The sequence below is a fragment of the Bacillus rossius genome, chromosome 3 (assembly GCF_032445375.1).
Source record: "Bacillus rossius redtenbacheri isolate Brsri chromosome 3, Brsri_v3, whole genome shotgun sequence".
Taxonomy (NCBI): Eukaryota; Metazoa; Arthropoda; class Insecta; order Phasmatodea; family Bacillidae; genus Bacillus; species Bacillus rossius.
Genome location: NC_086332.1, coordinates 56273241 through 56297440, shown reverse-complemented (window position 1 = coordinate 56297440; position 24200 = coordinate 56273241). Strand labels below are relative to the sequence as shown.

General features: G+C 37.0%; 1 protein-coding gene across 2 annotated transcripts in view; it reads left to right on the top strand.

Moving 5' to 3' along the window:
* Nucleotides 1-470: 470 nt before the first annotated feature.
* LOC134530716 (probable glucosamine 6-phosphate N-acetyltransferase) overlaps nt 471-24200 on the top strand; it is a 44029-nt gene continuing 20299 nt past the window's right edge. Inside the window, exons 1-3 of one of the 2 annotated variants that reach the window (XM_063365824.1) lie at nt 471-639; nt 18531-18690; nt 20880-20942. In XM_063365824.1, coding sequence (XP_063221894.1) covers nt 502-639; nt 18531-18690; nt 20880-20942 — 361 coding nt within the window. In that variant the 5' untranslated portion in view covers nt 471-501. Of the gene's footprint in view, nt 781-18530; nt 18691-20879; nt 20943-24200 lie in introns of both variants that reach the window. The other variant, XM_063365825.1, reaches the window with a different exon arrangement.

Below are 24200 nucleotides of genomic sequence, written 5' to 3'. Positions count from 1 at the left end.
TAAAATGATAAGACAAGATATGATAAAAATGGCATATTTGTAAAATAAAGTTATTTAACTTTAATATAAAATAATAATGCTTTGATTTGCATTTTTTTTAAACTTAAATATTGTAAGGATAAAACAGTTCTCGAATCAGTCTAAATTAATTGCTTGAAAACATGTGGTAAAACCGTTTTAGGAACGACAAATTTTTCGGCCACAAAACCACCTTCGGTAAATGAAACAAGAAAAAAAAAAATCAAGGTTAGTTAGAGATCTTAAACTGAACAGATCAACTCAAGATTGATATCAAATTTCAAATTTACAGAAACAAAATTATAAATCAATACACTGCAAAAAAGACAAAAAAATTTAATTGTGTAAACACCTGTTCCTAACGATGAATTTAGAACTACACATTTTTACACCTTTTATTGCAGAATTGCATTGTCAATGGGGTAGGGTTCGGGCAAGGAGGAATGAGAACTGTTTATAGACTCTTTGGGGCTGGTTACCTCTATGGTGTCAGAGTTTGTCTGCTTGTGTAATTTGCGCAAATTTAAAATTATTTTCTGCAAATACGATCATTCAAATGTCAGACGCGTTACGTGGCACATGGTTGTAGTTGTTGGCGAAGTGGAAAGACAAGAAACAGCTGTAAGGTGAAAGTAGTTGTGTTGACTTTTGACGCACCTATACCTGTATTGTTTGGCAGGCTGTTTCACTTTTGAGCTACGTGTCTTACCTCAAATCCAAAGGAAATTTTAATTTATTTCAATTATGGGAGCATATGGAGTAGTAAGTACTATTATTATTAAAAAAAAATATTCAGTAGAATTGAAACATTGGGTTGTTGGTGTCACATTTGTATATAATTTTGGTCACGGTTAAAATTCAAATTTATATTTCTGCAACTTAAAATTAATTACTTATATAATTAATTTTATACTTACTTTATATAAAATTAAACTAGGGCATTATTTTGATAACTGTTAGGTACACTTATTTTTAAGTTTAAGTATAATTAAAAATTACCCAGTTATTAATGTAGTACTATGCTTGTATCTATTTTAAACAAACTCCCAAGAATGAGATACAAACTTACAAATAAATTACACCTTTCAGCACACTAACAAGCATCAGAAGACAAATGAAACTTTCTTGTTACATTTCTAAAACAAGTAAAATATCATTTATAGATTTTGCCTATTTGGTAAATATTTACTTGGGCGGTATTTCCGAAAAAAAAATGTTAAGAATCCGAAAATACCTTTATTTTATGCTCTTCAACTTCCTCTTTTCATTAAAAGTGGCGGAGGTAAGAAATTCCATATACTTTAGGAGATATCAAATTTTTAAATTTCATCATATGTAGTTGAGCGGTATTTGCGAAAATAAATGTTAAAAATCCGAAAATAACTTTATCATATGCTCTTCAACTTCCTCTTTTCATTAAAAGCGGCGGAGATAAGAAATTCCAAATACTTTAGGAGATATCGAATTTTTTAATTTTGCAATACAAGACCTGTGGAACCATTCGAGCGGCGCCATTTTTGTTATTTTGCCGTGTGTTCGTGAATACGTGAATCGTGAATGCGTAATTAATAAAATGGTTGATTAGGTCAGGTCAGTTACATTATTAATACTTTCAAACTAAGCCGACATTAAAAATTATTTTGTGAATTAATTTTAATGGCTGTTTAGTTTTAAAATATTTATAATGTAACTGACCTGACCAAACAAACCCGGACAGAGGGTGAACAGTAAACTAAAATGGTCGATTATGTCAGGTCAGTTACATTATAAATACTTTCAAACTAAGGTGATATTAAAAATAATGTGAATTAATTTTAATTATTCTTTAGTTTAAAATTATTTATAATGTAACTGACCTTACATAACAAACCCGTAACAAAGGATGTACAGTAACAACTCACATAAAATTTTTTGTTACTTATTACTTGCGCAACAATATCAAAATAACAAATAAGACTTTAAAATTAGAAACGTTAAAAACTCACCTAAGTTGGAGGCGGTAATTTAACACCGTTTTAAACAATAATTGAACTAAATAATCACGTATTAGTTCATTTGAATTCTGGCCTATCACGAACAATCACGTGACATCATTATCCAATAAAAAAATAGATACTCGTACGTAAACAAGAAACAATGGTGCACGCACGCCACAGGAATGCGCTGGTTTTGTGCTGAAATTTAAAAATTCGATATCTCCTAAAGTATTTGGAATTTCTAATCTCCGCCGTTTTTAATGAAAAGAGGAATTTGAAGAGCATATAATAAAGGTATTTTCGGATTTTTAACATTTATTTTCGCAAATACCGCTCAACTACATATGAAGAAATTTAAAAATTTGATATCTCCTAAAGTATTTGGAATTTCTAATCTCCGCCGATTTTAATGAAAAGAGGAAGTTTAAGAGCATAAAATAAAGGTATTTTCGGATTTTTAACATTTGTTTTCGGAAATACCGCCCAAGTAAATATTTACCGCCTATTTTGCACACGGTTATCATAAAGCTTAAAAAACCTGTTTTTATGTGATTTTTATTGTAGACAATCATACTCTAATATTATGAATGAATTGCATAGACAATTTCTAACTAGCCTCTCTTATTTAAACAAATCATATGATACCGTACTAAGCCAGGATATTAAATTTAATGGGCCAAGTTGACTATATATTAGTTATCAGACATCTCTGCTTTTAAGAACAGAAAGAAAAAATAATCGGAAAACATGGGTTTCTCATAATACACACGTCCCTAAATTTACCCCGAAGGGATGGTTTCTTAATTCCTACTAGTTTGTGAAAAATAATAGTTAGGCCTATAGCTTACATTACTATGCCAGCATCGGACATTGCGACTTCAGGGAACGTAAAGTAAATAAAAAGAAATGTTTTTAAAGTTCTAGAGATGTCCCTAAATTTACCCTGAAAACATGGCTTCTTAATTCCTACTGGTTCATGAAAAATAACAGTTTAACCCTTTCCTGCCTAGAAATGTAAAAAAATTGAATTTTGTAATTTTTATTTCATTTTTATATTTAAGTAGGCATAAAAGGAGAGCATAATTTTTTTCCAAATTTTTTTATTTATATTAAATATATTTTTTAATGATGGGACTTTCAAGTCCTGACAGGCATTTATCAATGTCCAGCTCAACGAACAAAAAAACAGGCGCTCCAGACTGGTGCAGCGCTGCCGTATTAGTGCTGCAACCTCTCGGCTGTCGATCGAACTTCTTCGGCAACTGGCAGAGTGGAGCTATACAGGGACCCAGAGGTCCCGACAGGCAGCATGTGGTTTCAAACATGCACACACTATTTCTATGGGGGGCTTCAAACATTGTGGGACTCACAAGTCCCGCCAGGCAGGAAAGGGTTAAAGTTTATATTACAATACCTGTGTTTTCATACTGCCACCGCCAGTCATTTTTACCCGCAATCGTGTATCTCTTTGTTTAGCACAACTGTAGCCAACTATGGAAAATTAAAAATATGCTAATTCTTCTGTTTCATATATTGAAGTTCATCCTGAAGGCTTGATCCTGATGGCATTATCCTGTTGGATTGATCCTGAGGTACATGATGCTTGCTGTTTTAGTTCAGTACGTTGGAAGATCCTGTACATAAAAAAAATCTTCACATAATAATGAATTATGATCGTAAGTCGAAAAAAAAAGATTTTCTTTCAATCTGCAATCATAATTCTTTCTTAATTTACAATTTATTTTATGTGCAGGATTGATTGATTGATTTACACTCGCAATTAGGCTTTCACTCAGTGGCAAGCAGTCCTCCCTCTATCACTGACTGCCCCCCCACCCTTCCCAAGTCATTTCTTCAGATCCTTGGCATCTCTCACCCCTAGCATACCTTCCTCCAGCCCATTCCACTCCCTCCCTGTCCTCACAAGGAAGGCGTACCTCCCTCTTTCCATATACCCTCTGGAGCTTCTACCCATGATCTCTCTGCCCTCAATACCCACCCCTGTGCAGCCTAGTTTCCAGCTGTCTCCATTCCCCCCTCTCAACCTGTATCACCTTAAGCAGCCTGACTAACCTTTCCACCCTTCTCCTCCACTATAAAGCTTCCTACCTCCAACTCACTAATTTCTGACAGAATATACATTTCCCTCTCTTGCCCTTCCCTTCTCCACACACCCATCACCCACCTCGCTACTCTACGTTGCACCTTCTTCAGCTCCCTTACCTCAGTCACTGGGTAGGGATCCCAGATCACAGCCGCATACTCTTATAATTGGCCTTACCAACATGGAGTATGCCTTTTCCCTTACCCTCGTCTCCGCTATCCACAGGGTCCTGCCAAGTAACCCAAGTGCCCTCCCCCCCGCTCACCACACTGAACCTGTCTTGCCCATCCCAACACTACAATAACTGTACCTTAAATTCTGTTAGTTCATTGAGCAAATGGTTTTAAGTAATTTTCTCGTCTTGCAGCTTTTCCATACATAAAATAATAAAATTCGGAAAATATCTTTCTCGAACACTTAAGATGTCCTCTACTTACCCTGTAAACATTGCTTCCCGACTCTTACCGGTCTCCGAGAAATCACCTTTTGCTGCTCACAGAAGACAGCCCACGCAGTGAAGCAGCCACCACCATGTTGTGCTTTAATTACGTTGCCAATCCTATGCTTTTCCACACATAAGAACACGCACGTTTCTGACCTGGACACTGCAACACAAAGTAATGCAAATAACTTTTATTAAAAATATATAGGTATATCTCCTGATGTACTGAACTAAAACAGCAAGCATCATGTACACAGGATCAAGCCAATAGGATCATGCCATCAGTATCAACCCTTTAGGATCCAGGGATAAACTTGGATACATGAAACATAAGCTATAATGAATACAGATTTACGACGGCTGTAATCAAAGAATTCCCTGGAAAGCCTGCAAAATTCAATGTCAGCTACTTCAGTGCACAGCGCATATTCTACACAGAAAATGAACTTTTGCTTAAATTTTGATTTGGATAATTCTTTTTGTTTAGATTTTTATAATTAAAATATTTGTTTTGATTGGTTTTTAAGTTAAAAGTTACATTTAACATTATTTCACCCTTATTGTTAGAATTGTTATTTACCATGAATGTTATAAACTATTTTAAAGTTTTAAATTAATTTTATTTAATAATATTAGTTTGCAAAACGACATTTAAAGGACTTTAATGAGTTATTGGGAGTCGCTAGGGAAGTCGCGAATTATATACGTCATTGCAAGAATGCCACTTGGTGCTTCGAAATAAAACAAAAGAATAGCAACGCACATGTGCATGGGTGTGGACAGTTGGTTGAGTTACTGACGTTGGTGGCTGGGCGGTAGCTATTGACATTCGTTTTCTGTGTCAGGCGTGATGCCATGTAAGCGGGATACTGCTATTTGGATCTATATTGTGTCTATAGTTAACCTTGAGCACGCTTGCTCAGCGACTGTTTGGTTTCCACTTAAAATGTGTTAACGAAGAAACTGCAACCATGGCATTTTGACAGACTTTGATGGACCTAAGTATTTTTAGGCAGTTTCAATTTGGCGTGTGGCAATTTACATGTAAGTACAATTTTCTACAATTTTAATGCCCGGCTATGGTTTAGTCCAGCAGCAAGTAATGTGACTTTGGTGCAAAACTAAAGGAATTATCAGAATTCTGAAATGATAAGACAAACCAGCACTTTGTCAGTGGAAAGAACTTAATTTTTTAAATAAGGCTTTTGCAAAGTTAAGTGACTCCTCAGTTATTAAGAGACTAACTAATGGCAATAAAACAAATTTGAGATTAAATGTAAAGTTGGTAGTTTTCTGCAGGTAAATAATTTGATTTAGGATCTAGTAAAAAAGTTGTGTTTGGTATTTGTGTATTGTTTAACTGAAGGTGCCAGTAGTATATTTTTGAGAATAATATTTTATCATGATGTATAATACTATATGTATTTTTAATAATAGCTATTAATTCCATATTACTTTAATATGTATTTTATGTAGCCAAATTTTTATTGATTTTTCATTGGGTAATAATAACTGTTAACTTTGCAGCCCACTACCATTTATTAGAATTTGTGGAGCTTTAGCGATTATGTGGAAGTTAATAAAAATTATATTGGCATTTGAATTTTAAATTTATTTTGCAGCCCAACCCGACTCAAACATTGCAAGTGTAATCTGCTATTTTTTGACGTCTACTTAACATCTAGTATCAGTAATTGCTTGAGAAAGAATTTACAAGTAATTTCAAATTTTCTTTAAAAAAAAAAAAAAATAATAATAATAATAATATTACCAGCTGGGTGTTGAGGTTGTCCGTTATTGAAGTGAATATTACCCACAAGATTTATTATAAGATTTGAACTGTAACAACATTGTTTTTTAATTCATTAAATCTTTTGGAAGTGAAACAAGTGTACCTAGTTAATATTTCAGAAAGGAAGAGAGTTGAAGGATTTTTTTTATTTACAGTGTTCAGGCTAATGCTGGAAATTTGGTGGGTATCTTGGGTAAAAAGCAAAGATTTACTTGAGCATTTTGGTGAATGAATAAGTTTATTACGAACGCTGGGCTTCAGGTAAACACTCAAAGTGAATAATTAAATTAAGGCCTTGGAAGCGTCAGCCCAGAAAACAAAACAATAACAACAATAATCACAGAGGTGCCCAGACGTCGTATAAAAGAATTTTATTTATAACCTCCTAGCAACTCTAGTAGGCTATGTGGATCGGGGGATGAATACTAATGAAATAACAAGACTGGTGGTTTGATTTATATAAGTGCCCTTTTACTTAACTAATTTACTTTTGATCTTATCTTTTAATTACATTGGTATTAAAACATCTTGATTACAAAATGGAGGGAGCCCCGGGGCAACAAAATACATATATAAGTAACACCATAATACCTCTTGAATTTAATACTGGTTTTAAATTAGCTCGCAGGCTCAAAAAAAATTAATTATGTCCTGTGTCCTGGCACCGGAGGTTTCGGTTGATTAACGTCCAGAAGAAAACATTTTTATTCGAAACTCGGAGTTAAACTTGGAGTGGAGCTTGCAGCTTGCAGCTAATTTTGGAACTTGGAGCTCGACTTGGAGGCTGATTTTGGAACTAAACTTGGAGGCTGAATTTGGACCTCAAATTGGACCTCAACTTGGAACTCAACTTGGAACTCAACTTGGAACTCAACTTGGACCCCAACTTGGACCCCGCCTGCAACCAAAGTCCCAAATTACTTAGACTGGTTAACAGGCGGCTAAGACTGGGCAAAAATATGCCCAGGGAAAGGCAAAAAAAAGAGGGGGGGGGGGGGGAGGGATGACGACCACTTACCCAAAACAGCGGGGTGAAGTTCATGTCGGCTGCCTCCAGAAGCAGGGAAAGCAGCTCGCGGCACGGAAGTTCTCGATAATCATGGTTAGAGAAAATGAAATAAATTTAGATTAACAAAAAAAACTATTGCGGGCAGCAAAATTTAAAACTAAGAAGATTGAGGCCTCTATGCCTTGACGTTGACGACTACATGACGTAGTGTTGAGTCTTGGTCGAACAACAGAGATTGACTCTCGCGGATCGCGACGCGTGGTCCGCACAGACCAGATGCTGCCCGCCGAATCTTCAAAAAATGGCGTCGGGGCGCCTAATTAAAGTAAGCAACTGCCCCCAGCCAAAGAAGGGGGTGGTGGTGATTGCCCGAAGGTGTCCGGAGATGCCCGAAGGAGCGAAGCAGACTGCAACCTGTTCGCTGCGCTCTCACGCGAGTCGTAGGCGAACTAAAATCGCAATCGCACTGCGACTGCTGCCAAGGTCGATTGTGACAAGCTTTCTCTTATGGGAGGAATGAGTATTGCGCTCTGGTGGCCAAGACGAGAACCTGTCTGGAGGGTCACAGAAACGTCCGCTAGAGTGCAGTGGGCGCGCTCGCGACCAGCGCTCAGAGCAAGGTTAGGGATTTTTCCCGCCGCTAGACTTCGCTGAGGGCTCCGTTTGACAAGTGGGAATGTCCTCGGGGAGGCAATGTCCCCGCCTGGGTTCACTGGGGGTCGATGCTCCGGGTTGGAGTTCCCGTGAAGCCACCGGTGGGTGATGAGGGAAGGGGGGTTTAAATTTGCTAAGTCGCCTGGGAAAGGCGTCATGTGGACTGTCTCGAGGCGTCGCCGCTGGCTGTAACTTGGTCCGGAGGCGTGCTTGCAAAACCCTTACCTATGCTTGCCTCCGAGAAATGAAAGTTGCTAGCAGTGGGGTTGGGGTAGCGTTCGCTAACGCGAAAGTCGTTCTGTTACATAGGGAAGACGTGACGCGAACCGCGACAGGGATGCTGCGATCGCAAATCGTCAGCAAACAGTATCTGTTTGAAGCCTGCGAACAAGCGCAGGTGCACTGGGTTGCACAAGATTACGTTGGAGTGTACAGTAATGGAAACAAAATTTAATAAAATAAAAATTACAAATTTATTATTTGGTTTCCTTCTTTAAAAATTAAAAATTAAATTTAAATTCGTACATTTGTGCCTGAAAGTGGCACTGAAACGGCACATACTCCCCCGCTTGAATGCGGAGCATATAGGGAAAATAAAAAAAAACAACACTTACACTGCTCAGTAGAACTAGTACCAGGTCCGCCTGTATCCTACTACTTATAAAAAAAAATGTTGATCAAAACGAAGGTGTATTATAATTGTCTAAATCACCCTTAACGGTGAATGTTGTCATGAGGACAGTTGATCTCAGATGTTGGGAATGGTGTCACGTGACAAAAACTCTCAACATGGGCGCTGTGAGGCGGGCCTAAAACTCTGGGCCGGAACCGGAACTTGGTCCGTCGGGTGCCAGTTATGAAAGGTGGTGATTTGTGTACCCCTGAAAATAGTCTTTCCATAAGAAGCCGAAGGCATTGGGACTCAGCCCTGCATAGTCAGGCGATGGAGAAGACGGTCGATTTTGCTGCTTGCTCGAAGGCGAAACAGAGCCTCAGTCCCAGAGTGACACATGGCCTAAGGGTGGTATTCCCTTGGCGGAATTTTATATATCTGGGGATGAAAACCCCAAAAGATCAACAATCCGTAGAGATTAATGAATTTAAAAATATTAAATATTCGATAAATTAAGAAATTTTAGCGCATACCACTCTGATGTTTAATATAATTAACTAATATTTATTATTTAAAAGATTTCTGCAAACAAAACGATAAATTAATGACTCTTCGCACTCAAATTTAAATTATTTAAAGAAATGTAAAATGCAATAAACCAACAATTATAAATCAAAAAGGGATAAAGTATAATGGAGCGGTTAGATCTTCCATGACTGCTGATAGGCTTCGCACTGCCTGAGAGGGGGTTTGAACATAGGCCGTCCAAAGATGAGTGGTGGGAATGTAACCCAAAGAACACTCGAAAATGGTCATGAGATTTTTCACTCGGAGGACCTGGTCATGGCTCGTTGGCTCAGAGGACCCTAACTTTTGCGCCGCTCGTTGGCTAGCTTGACCTAGCTCCTATTTTAGAAAAACACATAAAAGAAACCAGTTTGCCGTCTGGAAGTCACGTAGCTCTTACTTAAATAAACAATCTCATCAATAACGATGTAAAAGAAATACAACTTTGGGGTAGAATGCAAAAGAAAAAAGAAAAATGGCTAGATGTGACAGCTTCAGTGCTCAGACTCTATGTACGTCACTGTACATCACATTTACGTGCAAGGGAAAATAAAGAAATAAACATGTACAAGTATTAACGCAAAATCAGTACAAAAAACTACAAACATTATTCTTGCTTACTTTACGAATTATGGTTTTTAAAAAAAAGAACGTAATCAGAAATTAAATATATGAAATCGTGGAACAAGATTCATAAAGATTCAAAAAATATCAGAGGGGTATTTCTGAGTAAAAAAAATTAAAACTATTTGCGTCAAGTAGCTTGTTAAAGACTGAACTTAAGTATGTAAAAATTAGAAATTAAAATATCTTAAATTACCTAGCTTGTGCGAGCCTAGAAACGGGATGCTCAAACATACCCAAATTAATTAAGTGGACCTCTCATTGGGGGTTAAAAGTATTTCACCCTTCTCGGTGATTACCTTAAACATTAAAATGAGACTAGTCACCTCGTAGCTGCTTAATTTCTGGGGAATACGTATTTTAATATGATTGATTTTATTATTATTAATGAGCTAAAAGAAAAGATAAAAAAATATGTCTGTTGCCCTACTACTTGTAATAAAGCAGAATTAATTCCATGACCTTTGACTGTAACACTTTATAAGTCCAAGACAAGATTAATAATTAAATAGAGTCCATTTAAACTTGGTTTGAATTATTTAAAATAAATCCTTAAAATCATATAATAAATAAAAAATATTAAATTCAAAGCTTAAATTTAAAGTACCTGTATGCTTACAACTATTTATGTCTTTGCTATATTAATGAAATGAAATTCATCCCGTTGATCTCAGATTTTGGATATCGTGTAGGAACACAAAATGGGCGCTATGAGGGAGGCCGAAAAGCACTGAGGCCGAAACAAGGGAAATGCGTCCTTGAGCACAAAGTGACTAATGGGGACTGTAACCCCTGTAAATGGGTATGGTAACCCGTAACTTACAAACTAGATTGGGAATATAACCCCTGTACATAATTGTTTCGCTGTCCATAAGAAGTCGAAGGCATTGAGTCATAGCTCTGCAAAATCTGACGATGGATCAGACGAAATATATGAATTTAATACTTGCTTAAAAAGCGAAGCACACCTCGGTCCCGGATACCTACATTTATTAACTCACATAGGCTCAATATGTTCAAGCTCTGACGGTTGATCAGACCATCAGGCTGAAGCAGAGAGACCTACGAGGGAATTTCACCCCTGAGTTAGTTCGGGTTCGAAATCCGAAAGATCAACGAATTTGGATGAAAATTCATTATGTAAAGAAAATTTATATTATAAGAAATTGACTGATATAATATTGTAGTTATTATATAATTTTAATAAATCATAATTCTTGCACTAAAATTTAATAAAAAAACTATAAGTAACATCGTAACATGATATATTATGATCCTAAAAAAAGCTAATTTTAAATTAATTATAATCTCGCTGTCGGATCTTCCATGGCGGGCACAAAAGTTCACACTGCCTGAGAGGGGGTTTGAACATAGGTCGTCCAAAGGGTGAGTGCTGGGGATGTAACCCAGGGAACACTCTATGGTCATAGGATTTTTCACCTAGAGGGCCAGGTCTTGGCTCATTGGCTCAGAGTACCTCTCGCGATTTAACGCCTGAATTTAGTGCTGCACTGTGACTAGCTTGACCTAGCTCGACTTTAGAAATACATAAAATTAAACCTTAATGCCACCTTGGAAGTCACAATTGCAAAACAATGCAAAATAATAATGAACATCAAACTACTAATTTTAGAGAGCAAGAAAACAATCAAATTTAGTGTACCGTGATGCACGAGCTACTGTACTCAGTTTTAAATACGTAGTTGTACGCCACCTTATAAAAGAAATTGATACCGATCCAAAATAAATATAAAAGTTAGTAAATGGTTTACTCAAAAATCATAATCACAAAAATATTATTTATCCTTTACTTTGCATTCTTAGATTAATTGGTAAATTGCTTATAGAAAACTCGACGTTAAAAGAAGTATAGTACTCTATCTTACAATAAATTCATCACCTCATGGCTAGCGTAAAAGGTATTGGGGATACAACCCATGTATATAAACAATTTAATTCAGTACCCTTTCCTTAAAGGCATGAGTGATTGCACCTCTCGTTGGGTGATCACGAAATAAATCTAAACAAAAGCTAGGCACATGGATGTGTATGGTGACACAATGAAATGGTACGTCGAAGTATATTCACGGTGCTTGTGAACGATGCAATTGGATTAGAGTACTAGTTAATATTACTTAAGAGCTTATTCTTATTTTATATTACTTAATGAATGGACCCTTTTCTTATTTATTTTATGTATTATTAAAATACTTAATCGTTAATTTTAAGATACTTAGAAAATGTAACCAATGGAAGTTTCTTAACATTAGCTAAAACAAAAGGTTTATATTATCATATTATTTGTATTGTTAATATTATTATAAGGTATATATAAAATTATTATGTTATATTTTAGTAACCCTAGATTAGAAAATTCTTTGCTGCTAGATTTAAAGCAGTATAGATTATTTATAGTGCTTGTTTTGTGACATAAAAATTATATTATTAGGACATACAAAGCATGGGTAGTTTGTTTACAAAATACGTGGTACGTGGGTGGAGCGCACAGGACAGGAGAAGAGTTCCGCGCGGTTGGCGGCCCTGTCATGAGGCGAAGAGATAACATGTCGGCGCGCGCAAGGCGCAGAGAGACAAAACACAACAATGTCTGAAAGGACTTCTATGATCTGTTTTTCACAAAGATGGCCTGGTTTGCAGGCGGATGTGTTATAAAAAAAAAAACACTGATAAAGGGAGGAATTTAGACAAACTCAGGGCACTGTCGGCCGTGAGGAACAAACTAGATTGCAACGCATTGTTACGCTGCCGGACACGGGGTCAACGGCATGACCTTGCCTCCTCCAGCCGGTGAGGCGTGGAGGGGAGGGGCGAAGAGGATGACAGGGAGAATGACACGCGCGCTGATAAGGCACGATGCCTGAGGGCCGTCGCACCGACGCGACGGGGCCGCGCGGTGTCTTACCGCGCGCAAACACAGTCACAGCGGGACGTAAAATACGACAAAATTTTAATTTAACTCACTTTGGGTGAATCAGGTTGGGTGCCAGTTTTAGGACTTACAATAATATGTCATACGATCTGAATCTAAATAAACTCTAAAAAAAAACTTTTTAGTTATACATTACATTATGTTTCAAATTTAAAATTGAAATTTAAAATTAAAAATTAAAATTATTATTTGGGTATGCATATAAACCAAACCACGTTAAATACTACCAAGTTGTAGCAAAGATCAAACCATGCTAATTGCTACCATTTTTGTAAGTAACCATGCTCTGCTACCATTTTTATTACGAACGCTGGGCTTCAGGTAAACACTCAAAGTGAATAATTAAATTAAGGCCTTGGAAGCGTCAGCCCAGAAAACAAAACAATAACAACAATAATCACAGAGGTGCCCAGACGTCGTATAAAAGAATTTTATTTATAACCTCCTAGCAACTCTAGTAGGCTATGTGGATCGGGGGATGAATACTAATGAAATAACAAGACTGGTGGTTTGATTTATATAAGTGCCCTTTTACTTAACTAATTTACTTTTGATCTTATCTTTTAATTACATTGGTATTAAAACATCTTGATTACAAAATGGAGGGAGCCCCGGGGCAACAAAATACATATATAAGTAACACCATAATACCTCTTGAATTTAATACTGGTTTTAAATTAGCTCGCAGGCTCAAAAAAAATTAATTATGTCCTGTGTCCTGGCACCGGAGGTTTCGGTTGATTAACGTCCAGAAGAAAACATTTTTATTCGAAACTCGGAGTTAAACTTGGAGTGGAGCTTGCAGCTTGCAGCTAATTTTGGAACTTGGAGCTCGACTTGGAGGCTGATTTTGGAGCTAAACTTGGAGGCTGAATTTGGACCTCAAATTGGACCTCAACTTGGACCTCAACTTGGAACTCAACTTGGAACTCAACTTGGACCCCAACTTGGACCCCGCCTGCAACCAAAGTCCCAAATTACTTAGACTGGTTAACAGGCGGCTAAGACTGGGCAAAAATATGCCCAGGGAAAGGCAAAAAAAAGAGGGGGGGGGGAGGGATGACGACCACTTACCCAAAACAGCGGGGTGAAGTTCATGTCGGCTGCCTCCAGAAGCAGGGAAAGCAGCTCGCGGCACGGAAGTTCTCGATAATCATGGTTAGAGAAAATGAAATAAATTTAGATTAACAAAAAAAACTATTGCGGGCAGCAAAATTTAAAACTAAGAAGATTGAGGCCTCTATGCCTTGACGTTGACGACTACATGACGTAGTGTTGAGTCTTGGTCGAACAACAGAGATTGACTCTCGCGGATCGCGACGCGTGGTCCGCACAGACCAGATGCTGCCCGCCGAATCTTCAAAAAATGGCGTCGGGGCGCCTAATTAAAGTAAGCAACTGCCCCCAGCCAAAGAAGGGGGTGGTGGTGATTGCCCGAAGGTGTCCGGAGATGCCCGAAGGGGCGAAGCAGACTGCAACCTGTTCGCTGCGCTCTCAGGCGAGTCGTAGGCGAACTAAAATCGCAATCGCACTGCGACTGCTGCCAAGGTCGATTGTGACAAGCTGTCTCTTATGGGAGGGATGAGTATTGCGCTCTGGTGGCCAAGACGAGAACCTGTCTGGAGGGTCACAGAAACGTCCGCTAGAGTGCAGTGGGCGCGCTCGCGACCAGCGCTCAGAGCAAGGTTAGGGATTTTTCCAGCCGCTATACTTTGCTGAGGGCTCTGTTTGACAAGTGGGAATGTCCTCGGGGAGGCAATATCCCCGCCTGGGTTCACTGGGGGTCGATGCTCCGGGTTGGAGTTCCCGTGAAGCCACCGGTGGGTGATGAGGGAAGGGGGGTTTAAATTTGCTAAGTCGCCTGGGAAAGGCGTCATGTGGACTGTCTCGAGGCGTCGCCGCTGGCTGTAACTTGGTCCGGAGGCGTGCTTGCAAAACCCTTACCTATGCTTGCCTCCGAGAAATGAAAGTTGCTAGCAGTGGGGTTGGGGTAGCGTTCGCTAACGTGAAAGTCGTTCTGTTACATAGGGAAGACGTGACGCGAACCGCGACAGGGATGCTGCAATCGCAAATCGTCAGCAAACAGTATCTGTTTGAAGCCTGCGAACAAGCGCAGGTGCACTGGGTTGCACAAGATTACGTCGGAGTGTACAGTAATGGAAACAAAATTTAATAAAATAAAAATTACAAATTTATTATTTGGTTTCCTTCTTTAAAAATTAAAAATTAAATTTAAATTCGTACATTTGTGCCTGAAAGGGCACTGAAACGGCACAAGTTTGTGGCAATATTTAAACAAATAAAATAAACCTTGTAAGCCTTTTAAGAAGTGGCGAATCTACGCATTCCATGGCATGGTCCTTAAGTAGAAGTTCATCAATAAATTAGTTAATTTATGTTTAATTTGTTAACTAGCCATCCTCACGACTTTGTTGGCTTGGACAGAATAAATCATACAGCTTATTTAGATAGATTATTGTTTATTAATGCGTACATTAAAGTTAAAGTTATATTCAAACTTTCCTGGAAACTACATTTTTTGTTTTACATTCAGGAACAAGCACAAAATATTTAGTGGAATCACTAACTCGAAAACTGAATACATATACCTAATCATTCACCTATTTACTCCTAAGTTGATGACAACACTGAACTAATTTTAAAAACAATTTAAACCTATTTTTAAAAACACTTAAAAATTTACAATTACTATAGTTATTGCATTGGAATTATTTATAAAAATACAGATAGTTTATAATTTTTTAAACAAAATTATAATCAATGTGATTTTCCATTGTATATATGTATATAATTATTATGTTGTTAAAATTGTTTGCGTTAATATATCATGATGAAATAAGGACCATATCTAAAACTTATTTGAATTTCATGTCAATGGCATAGCAGTTTTTGAGTTAGGCCTAAATCATTTTTTACAGACAGGCAGACAACAATTTTTAAAATTTATACACATATAAATTTATATACCTATATGTAATTGTATATCTAATTGTAAAAATATTTAAATGAAATAGTTTGAAAATCTCAAACAGTGACTTCAATATTATTTATTTGTATTGGTTGATACTCCTGCATTTTCAAGTTAATTTGTTCAAGCACAGGATAGACGAGCACTAAGGGTTGGATGAAATGGGTCCTGGGCCAGATATTTCAAACATCAACATAGATACTCAGTTTTGAAGCTTTTGCTTACATGTGATAGATGCTGGCAAACGTGATGAGTTCGTGAATTATTTGAACTTTGATTGGAGTCTGGCCAATAAGTTCAAGTGATGAATCTGGTCGATAAGTTCATAAGTTAAGAGGTCAAATAGCTTGCTGATTGGAAACTAATGAAATGTTCACAGTCACAGACTAAGTTGTTAGTATAATCCTGTCCTGTTTGCAGAGGTTCTCTCATTATAAATTCATGTGACTACCGTTGTCTTTAGCTGTCATAAATGTTCATCGTGGGTTCTTTGAAGCTGGAATTGTTATTTTGCTGTCTTCAGATAAATATTTTTCTTTACTGTTGAAGATTTTTAACTTAAACTTGTTGATGTGTACCAAACATTCATGAACTCAGAGCATTTACAACAGTGAATAGTTTACTACGTACTTCTGTATAAATACGTATATGTATGTTTTATTAAGCCTGTGCGAATATCAGATGTTATATCACATCACATTACAATATGATAACAGGTACACATTTACTGATAGTAGAATCAAAAAACTGACAGTACTTAAAATTTTAAGGTTCTCCAATTTTATAATTAGTTCGTATTAAAAATAGTCTTGTCACATCACTACATATTGGCTAATTTAAATTTTTGTGGAGAAACACAAGCTGCTCTACATATTCGGGGAGTAGACTCTCTCTTCTACATGTCACAATGTTGCCAGCTGTTGAGAAAAGTCTCTCACTGCACACTTGTGTGGCAGGTATAGGCAAGTACTTTCTTGCTACCACAGCTATGTTTCGTAAACAAGTGCGCCCCTTCTCTGACCAGAAACTGAAAGGATTTTCATTCTTTGGGATTAAGGGTGCTTGCTGCCAGATATTCGTTTACTTCTCCTTGGATAGTTTCTTCGTAGCTTGCAAGCGTAGACTGAGCTGCTTTTGAAGGTTTCACGTAGGCCCACAGAGATGACTTCTTAATAGGCATTTCACTTGTAGCCTCACTTGTCTCAGTTATAGTTTCAGCTACTGTGTTCAGCTTACTCAGCTTACATACCTCCCTGCACAAATTTTCAACCCATATTTTTTTTTATTTTCATCCTCAATTAGTGAATCTTTGAACCGTGGATCTACCATCATAGAAAACACATTTACTTCACAATCTTGGTACACCATGAAACGTGATCGCAAGCTTTTAAGTAAGTTCTTGGCAAGAGTTTTTTTTTTGATGCGCGGGACAGGATAATTGCCTGAGCTGTCACTACGCGAGGAATTTGGGAAGGGGGGGGGGGGGTTTCCACCTGCATCCGGTCATTTACTGTGTATTATCCTATTGAAAAACATTCACGTAGCATGTTAGGCTTTTGGAGTCTTTGATGTGAGTATGCGGCCAGATGTTTTCCACATGGTCTGGACAATTTTCTTTCTCTTCGCCGTCACGTTCGGAACGAAATTACAGTGCCGGCAAACCATGTTTCACCCTCTAATCTGAAAACTGTCACCTATAACACCCCGGTAGTGTGGATTTTACAGACAGTATCAGTATGCTGAAAGTTCAAATCTATTTTAAACGACCTGACGACATTCTTCTACATAAAATACATTAGTTATCGCTCCGAATTACTGTGTTCAAACGGGCTTTACGTGGCCAGATGTAGTGGAATAACTCCACATACATAACTCTAAAACATTAAGAAAATCCCGCGGAACTTTTGCCCCCGCCCAACGAGAGAAACCTCCGTGATTCCGAAATGTTTCCCGGTTTCAGTGATCCCGCTCAGCCTTTTTCGTAAATGACTAAATATTAGTTTTTTCGAAGTGTTAGTATTCGAAATCGAATTGAATACGAATAATAAACTATTCGTTTTGATATTCGAAAATTCGAATATTCGCACAGGCCTAATGTTTATCTTACATCCTCAAGTATTTGATATCAATAATAAATAATAATAAGTACCTAATGATATGAGGCTACAATATTAAAACTAAATGGCTGTCATTAATTGAATTCATATGCTGCAATAAAAATTAAAAATTCTTACACTGCTTTACAGGTGTCACAACTACTTAACCATCTGAAAGAAAATTATAAATGTACTGTTGTATTTCATTAAACTTTTTTTTGGTCTTGCAGTTTAAAATTTTGGTTTGATCAAGTGTTTTTTTCACAATAAGAATGTAGCATATCTGGTAATCTGTTCAGAGAGTTATACTCTAATCAAGGTAAGGTGAGACATTTTTGACAGGTTACTCAAGGAACATTCAGACTTTGACAGCGGAATATTCTTATACCATTAACAAAATAAATGTTCATAAATGATTAGCTACTCTTTTACTACATAATGAATCTGTATTTATTTTGTTTATCACATTACAATATTTAGCTGTCAATCTAATGTTCCTTACAGCTCCTGTCAAAAGAACCTTATTTTATTTTAAACAGAGTGTAGTAGTTTTTATCGTGTCATGTAGTGCAATGGGTGGTACCTTCCTAGTTATGTAATACTATAAGCTAGTGCATTAACTAATGTTAGTTGTACGTTAAAACATCAGTGCTGTGGAATATCACACAGTCACATTCCCTCTACTGTGTGTTAAAGAATGGGTTGCCCGAAGGTGATGAGCCCCTGTACAACCCTGCCCTCCTCAGGAGACTCAACTTCTCCCAAGTCTCAAGCCTCTTCAGCCCACCTATATCCGCTCTCAATCCCGGAAACTCTCTGTTGGTTCGGCCACTCTGTCGAGGGGACTACGACAGAGGTACTTATTTCTTTCTTTGCTAAACGAAGCTTTTTTTTGTGACTTGTGGCTTAACGCATTTTGAGGTGTTGGATAATTTTACATTAAAGCTGAACTCATAATGATCTGTCGCATCTGTCCGTAACTGTCAATCACGTGACCTGCAGCCATTATTACCTTACCAAGATTTAACTGTTAATGGATTGATGATAGTATAACCTGAAAAATGTCTGTCTTTATTTGAAAAGGTTTTTTAGTGTGTTAATTTGTTTAGCTGCTTCCATATTATGTTTTAACTTGGTTTGAGCACGTTTTAGTTTGATATTTGAAACAAATATTGATGGAGACATAAAGGTGTAATTAATAATGTATGGGTACTTGCAATTACATTAAAATATTAAAATAATAATTAGAGTAAACAAAAATAGTATAAATATTTATGTTCTTAGCATATACTATCTTCAAAATAATAAACCTTTACAAGGGAATTTTTTAAAAAAAATTTAAGCCTTCTAGTCAGTTGGCAGCATCCAATTATGATGAACGTGTGGATCATTGTGCATCGTTTGGCTTGTTGACGGACAGACTAATGGTGGATAAACGGATGTGACAGATCGAGTGTCTAGCTTAAGGCTGTGGTTCATCCACAATACTAAGCTATTGCATTGCTATGACTGTTTAGGACAATCTCTACAGATGTTTCACCTTAAAGCACTGCATTTTGTGTTTTGTAACAAATTTTGTCGCCAGATATATTTCCTACATATCTGCTGGGGAAAATATTCATAAGTACTTAAAAAATTTTGCTTCACTAATGTATCATGGTCACTCTATAAAATTTCATTTTCTAGGTTCCCTCATTTAGTTAATACATACAGAATTTCTTCTGTGATATCATTTTCAAAATTTTGTGTTTCAAAAATCTCGAATGAGCAAAAAAAAATGTATGAGTTATAAATGGTTGAAGCCAAGCCTTAAGGTAAAATCTCCATTACTTTAGTAAATTTTTCATTTAGTAAAACTCCTAGTTATTTAGTTAACTTATCTGGTTATGATGCTCAGTAGCGGTGTCGGGCGGGAAGGGCGAAATGGGCTGGTGCCATTCAAATAATTGTGAGGCTGGGAGCAAAGTATGTTTTGCTCCTTAAAAAATTTTTTTTTCCATAGAGGATATGAAAAATTACCAACTGTAGCATTTTTTTCATGGAAGATAAAAGTGCTAAGCTGTTTTACATCACTTAGTTTCACCTGTTGTTCTTTGGCTCATTTCTGTTGGTATCAGTTAAGCATTGCAGGTGAATGGATTTAATCATTGCTTTAAACATGCTCAACACTTTGCTGTATACTAAACCACTAAGTTAGAGTTCTGACTATTACTACTGCTGCCTTGTAGCTTTGGTTTTACTAGCATCAATGCTGCAGAACTTCCCCAGAAGGCTAATGTTCTTGGCATGTTGGTGATTGCTGTTGTGCTTGTATGAGTCAATTGGTGCCATTATGTCATTGTTAGGCCAGTCTTGTGACCATTAATGTTGCATACAAATGCTTCTTGGTAATACATACACTATAACAAGTGGATCTTGTGTGTTTGGCCTAAAGATTGGATAATGGAAATGTTGCAATTTTTTAATGCCTGTTATCTTTGTGTTTATTTATTTATAATTAAATTATTTTCAAATTTTATTTAAAGTAATTTTTGCATTCTATTATGTTTGTATGTGGTCATGTAAGTGAATGTAGGTAAGTATTATTGTTTTTTTAAAACACATGCTTTCACTAAAGAAGTAATACATGTATTTAGGTGAACTCAATAATTATATATTTTGTCCTGTTTTATTTTTTTGTGACTGTTTATAACGGCTAAGTACATTTTATTTTGTTTTATAATTTGTTTGGTTCAATTTAGCTATTCAGTGCCAAACAAGATTGAATTGAATGAATAATTTAGGGCCTTTCATGACATTGGGGTCATCAGAGACAATGAAGAATGGAGGATTGATGGAATGAATGAGGGAAACTGAAAACCACTGCAACATCAATCACCTTTGACCCCGCCAGGTATTGAACCTGATTTGCCTAAGGATTCATAACATGGTTTCTTGGAAATGATCAATTCTCTTTCTAGCTTTCAGAAATAAAGTATATAGAAAATAATTTGGCAGTGTTGTTTGTACCTTTGCCTTAATGAAAAATGAATGTTTTGTTTGCAGGATTTTTGCCGCTCTTGTCGCAGCTCACAAGTGTGGGGCACATTTCTAAGGAGCAGTTCGTTAGTGAGTGGTTGTCCCTTTATATTATGCTACTTTGAACTGTGTTTGCTTATAATATTTCACTTAGCAATTAAGTATTATAAACATAGTGGTTATATGGTGGCTAAGAAATATTTCATAATTGTGTGATTGTAAAATTATTATGTTTTACATCACATACCTGCCTAGTAAATAAATAATTAATATAATATAGACTTTGTGACAATGAACATCATCCCTGATGTGCTGTATTCTGCAGTGTTTATGGCCGAATTGATTCCGAGATTTTCTGATAGTAGAAGGCTGAAAGCAGCTTAGCTGTAGGCGTCGTATTTGTAACGCCATAGCAGTGTCAGGAATGTGGTCGTCAAGTTCCTTGTGGCGAGACTTCAAGGTCGTGTAGCTGTAGTCTAAGGAACTGGTTTGGAGAAGTTGACCTTGTCTGGGCCCCGTTGCTACGGCTGCCCGTGACAAGGTTGTTACTCTTGGTTCACTCACTTCCTTCACACACAGCTGAAACACTGCCAAAATAGGTGCATTTGAACATGTTTGTTATTCGTTTCAGCACCATTGTGTGCTTGGTTCTCATAAGTTAGCATGCTAGTCTGTAAGTTGTCTATAGATGCTTCCCAATGGTTAAGGTTTTCACAAGATTAAAAGGATTCCCTTGATTAATTTTCATTAATTTATGTATGAAAATGTTTTCTAAATGAAGTGGGCTAAGAAAAATACACATGAAATAACATGGAATACAGATGATATATTAACATGCTCCATACGTACTTGTACTTTTCATGGAGGAATTATATTGTTGTAAGCTCACAGGGTGGTTTTTATTCGAATTTAGGGGTACACGGATCAGGCGAGACTCCTCTCAGGGTGTGACGTCGCCCATGTGGGAGCGAGATTTGACTCTTCCGGATGTGAGCTATCTTACCTGGACCTGACCTGCTCTCAGCGACGGGCACGCTTTAAGTATAATATGTGACGGTGGGCTCTTGAGGCGTCCCACACGCCTGCTAAGTGTAGATGGTCAACATGTGGTCAAGAAATAACATGAGATTCCAGAACACTTATATTATTGATGACTACAAATTACAGAACACCCGCTCTCACATTCAAAGTAAACAGTTAAAATGCCCTATGGTACGAATCAGTTACGGTGAGATACAGATCACCCTCGTACATACATACACGTCGGTTGGTTTCAAATGCTAGTTGAGGGGGAAGCAAATATTTAACTAAACATCCTGCTGCCCAAAGCAGGCTCTGAGGACATTAAGAACAATTTGGATTATTAAATTATTAGAACAGAATTACTTAGTCAATGTTGGTGATGGGTTAAGTCCCCGGGTTGCTGGTGCATCCTACCTCGTTTGGTGGTGAAGACAGACTGTTCCGGAAGTGCTCGCTCTCTGAGGCATCATGGTGTCTTCGCGCCAGATAAAGCTACCGTTAAATTATTTGATATGTGCCATGGGCTATTGCAGATAATTGCACACAGCACTTGTAAATATCAAGGCACATCTCCCCATTCCCTTGTTATAAAAAAAGTGCTCTTATTTAATAAAAAAAAAAATACTGCCTGTTTTGGCACTATTCGAGGTCACCTGGCAATGACGCGCTATTCAAACACACGGTCACACAGTCATGTACGTCGGTGATACAAGCCCAGATGGAAGACAAAGGACAGGGAAGGGAGCTGAGTCGTAACAGGCTTATGGGGCGAAGCCCCGTTTGATGTCAATATAATGGATAGCAGTAACATTGAAACAACAGACATGTAATGACTTAAACTTAACAAAATAAAACTTTAAATTACCTGAATTTCATACTTTATTTAAAAAAAAATCAATTTGTAATATTTTTTTTTGTTTACAGAATTTTATTTGTATGCTAGTATATTTAAGTATTTTTTTTTTTTTACTAATTGAGTATCTTTTTATATACTTGTCGAGTTAAAAATAATTTGTCAGAATAGCAGACTAACTGGAATGTAAAATGATTGGACAAGATTGGGTTGTGAGCTGAGTTTATCATAGTGATAAGTCTGCAGTGTTATCAGTGCTGCATTGGTTGTAATCATGACATTATCAAATACAATTATTGTCCTTTGTGTAATTTTATAAAAAATCAAGGTTATTTCTCATTTGTTAATATTTCATTGATACTATTAAGGTGTGTGCAATATAGAAATAAATATTTTGAATAGCAGTACGAAATTTCATATCAGGTAACTGTAATGACTGCAAGAAATGTAAATATGCATAACTTTTGTTAGCTTCTTTTGGTAGCTTTAAAAACTGCTTCTTACCACACGGGTGTGTCTTAATTAACTTTAGAATCCCACACAGAACCAACTACGTACAGTTATCACTCCATATGTTCACGGACATACACTCTGTCTCTCCCGCCCTTCCATCTCCTTCCCCCGCTCTTTATCACATGTATGCATTCAGGTGCACATGAACACATATACACACTCACTCACTCTCTCTCTCTCACACACTCACATACTCACACACTTTCTCTCTTCCCCCTGTACTTCCTTTCTTGTAATTGTACTCAGACATGGAGAGCAAAGATTTTAATAGTGCAGGTGATAAAAGCAAGACAGAATTCCTTGACACTATTTTTCTCTTTGCAGAATTAATTTTTTAACCTTATTTAGTGAAGATTTAAATATGTGTAGTAAGCGAAGCTGATTTTGAGAATGATACTTGTTACATTTGTGAAAACCTGAAAATATCAACTAATGATTGTTCATTATTTTGTTCAAATGGAGGATGGCAAAGTCAGTAGCCATTATGGTATAATTCAATTCTAAAACATTTTTCAAGCATATCCTTAACATGTGAAAGTACAAAAAATTATGAATAGCAGGTGTTTACACAGAAACATCACCACAGTCTATTTAAATATATGTACTAGATAAAGTGTATTTGTGATTGGCTAAGAAAGTTGCATTATAGGATACACTCACTGGCTGGTGTTTTGGAGACTGAAGGTGTTTCGTCCTTTGGTACGGAGTTGCCATAATCTCAAACTTTGACTAACATTTGTAATTAGCAGGCATTCCTCGCATCAACAGAGGCAGTATTCCCTATAAACTAGTGTTTGTGCATTTATTTGTTTTTGGACTGTGTAGCTTAAAATTCCCCAAGGTTTGTGGGCCTGGGCGCGTGAAGGCTGGAGACGACTTCCTTCTTGTCGATGCATTTGTGAGGGAGTTTTAGTGGCATGGCTAAAACAATCTCGAAAATGTCTTCCTCCCCAAAATCA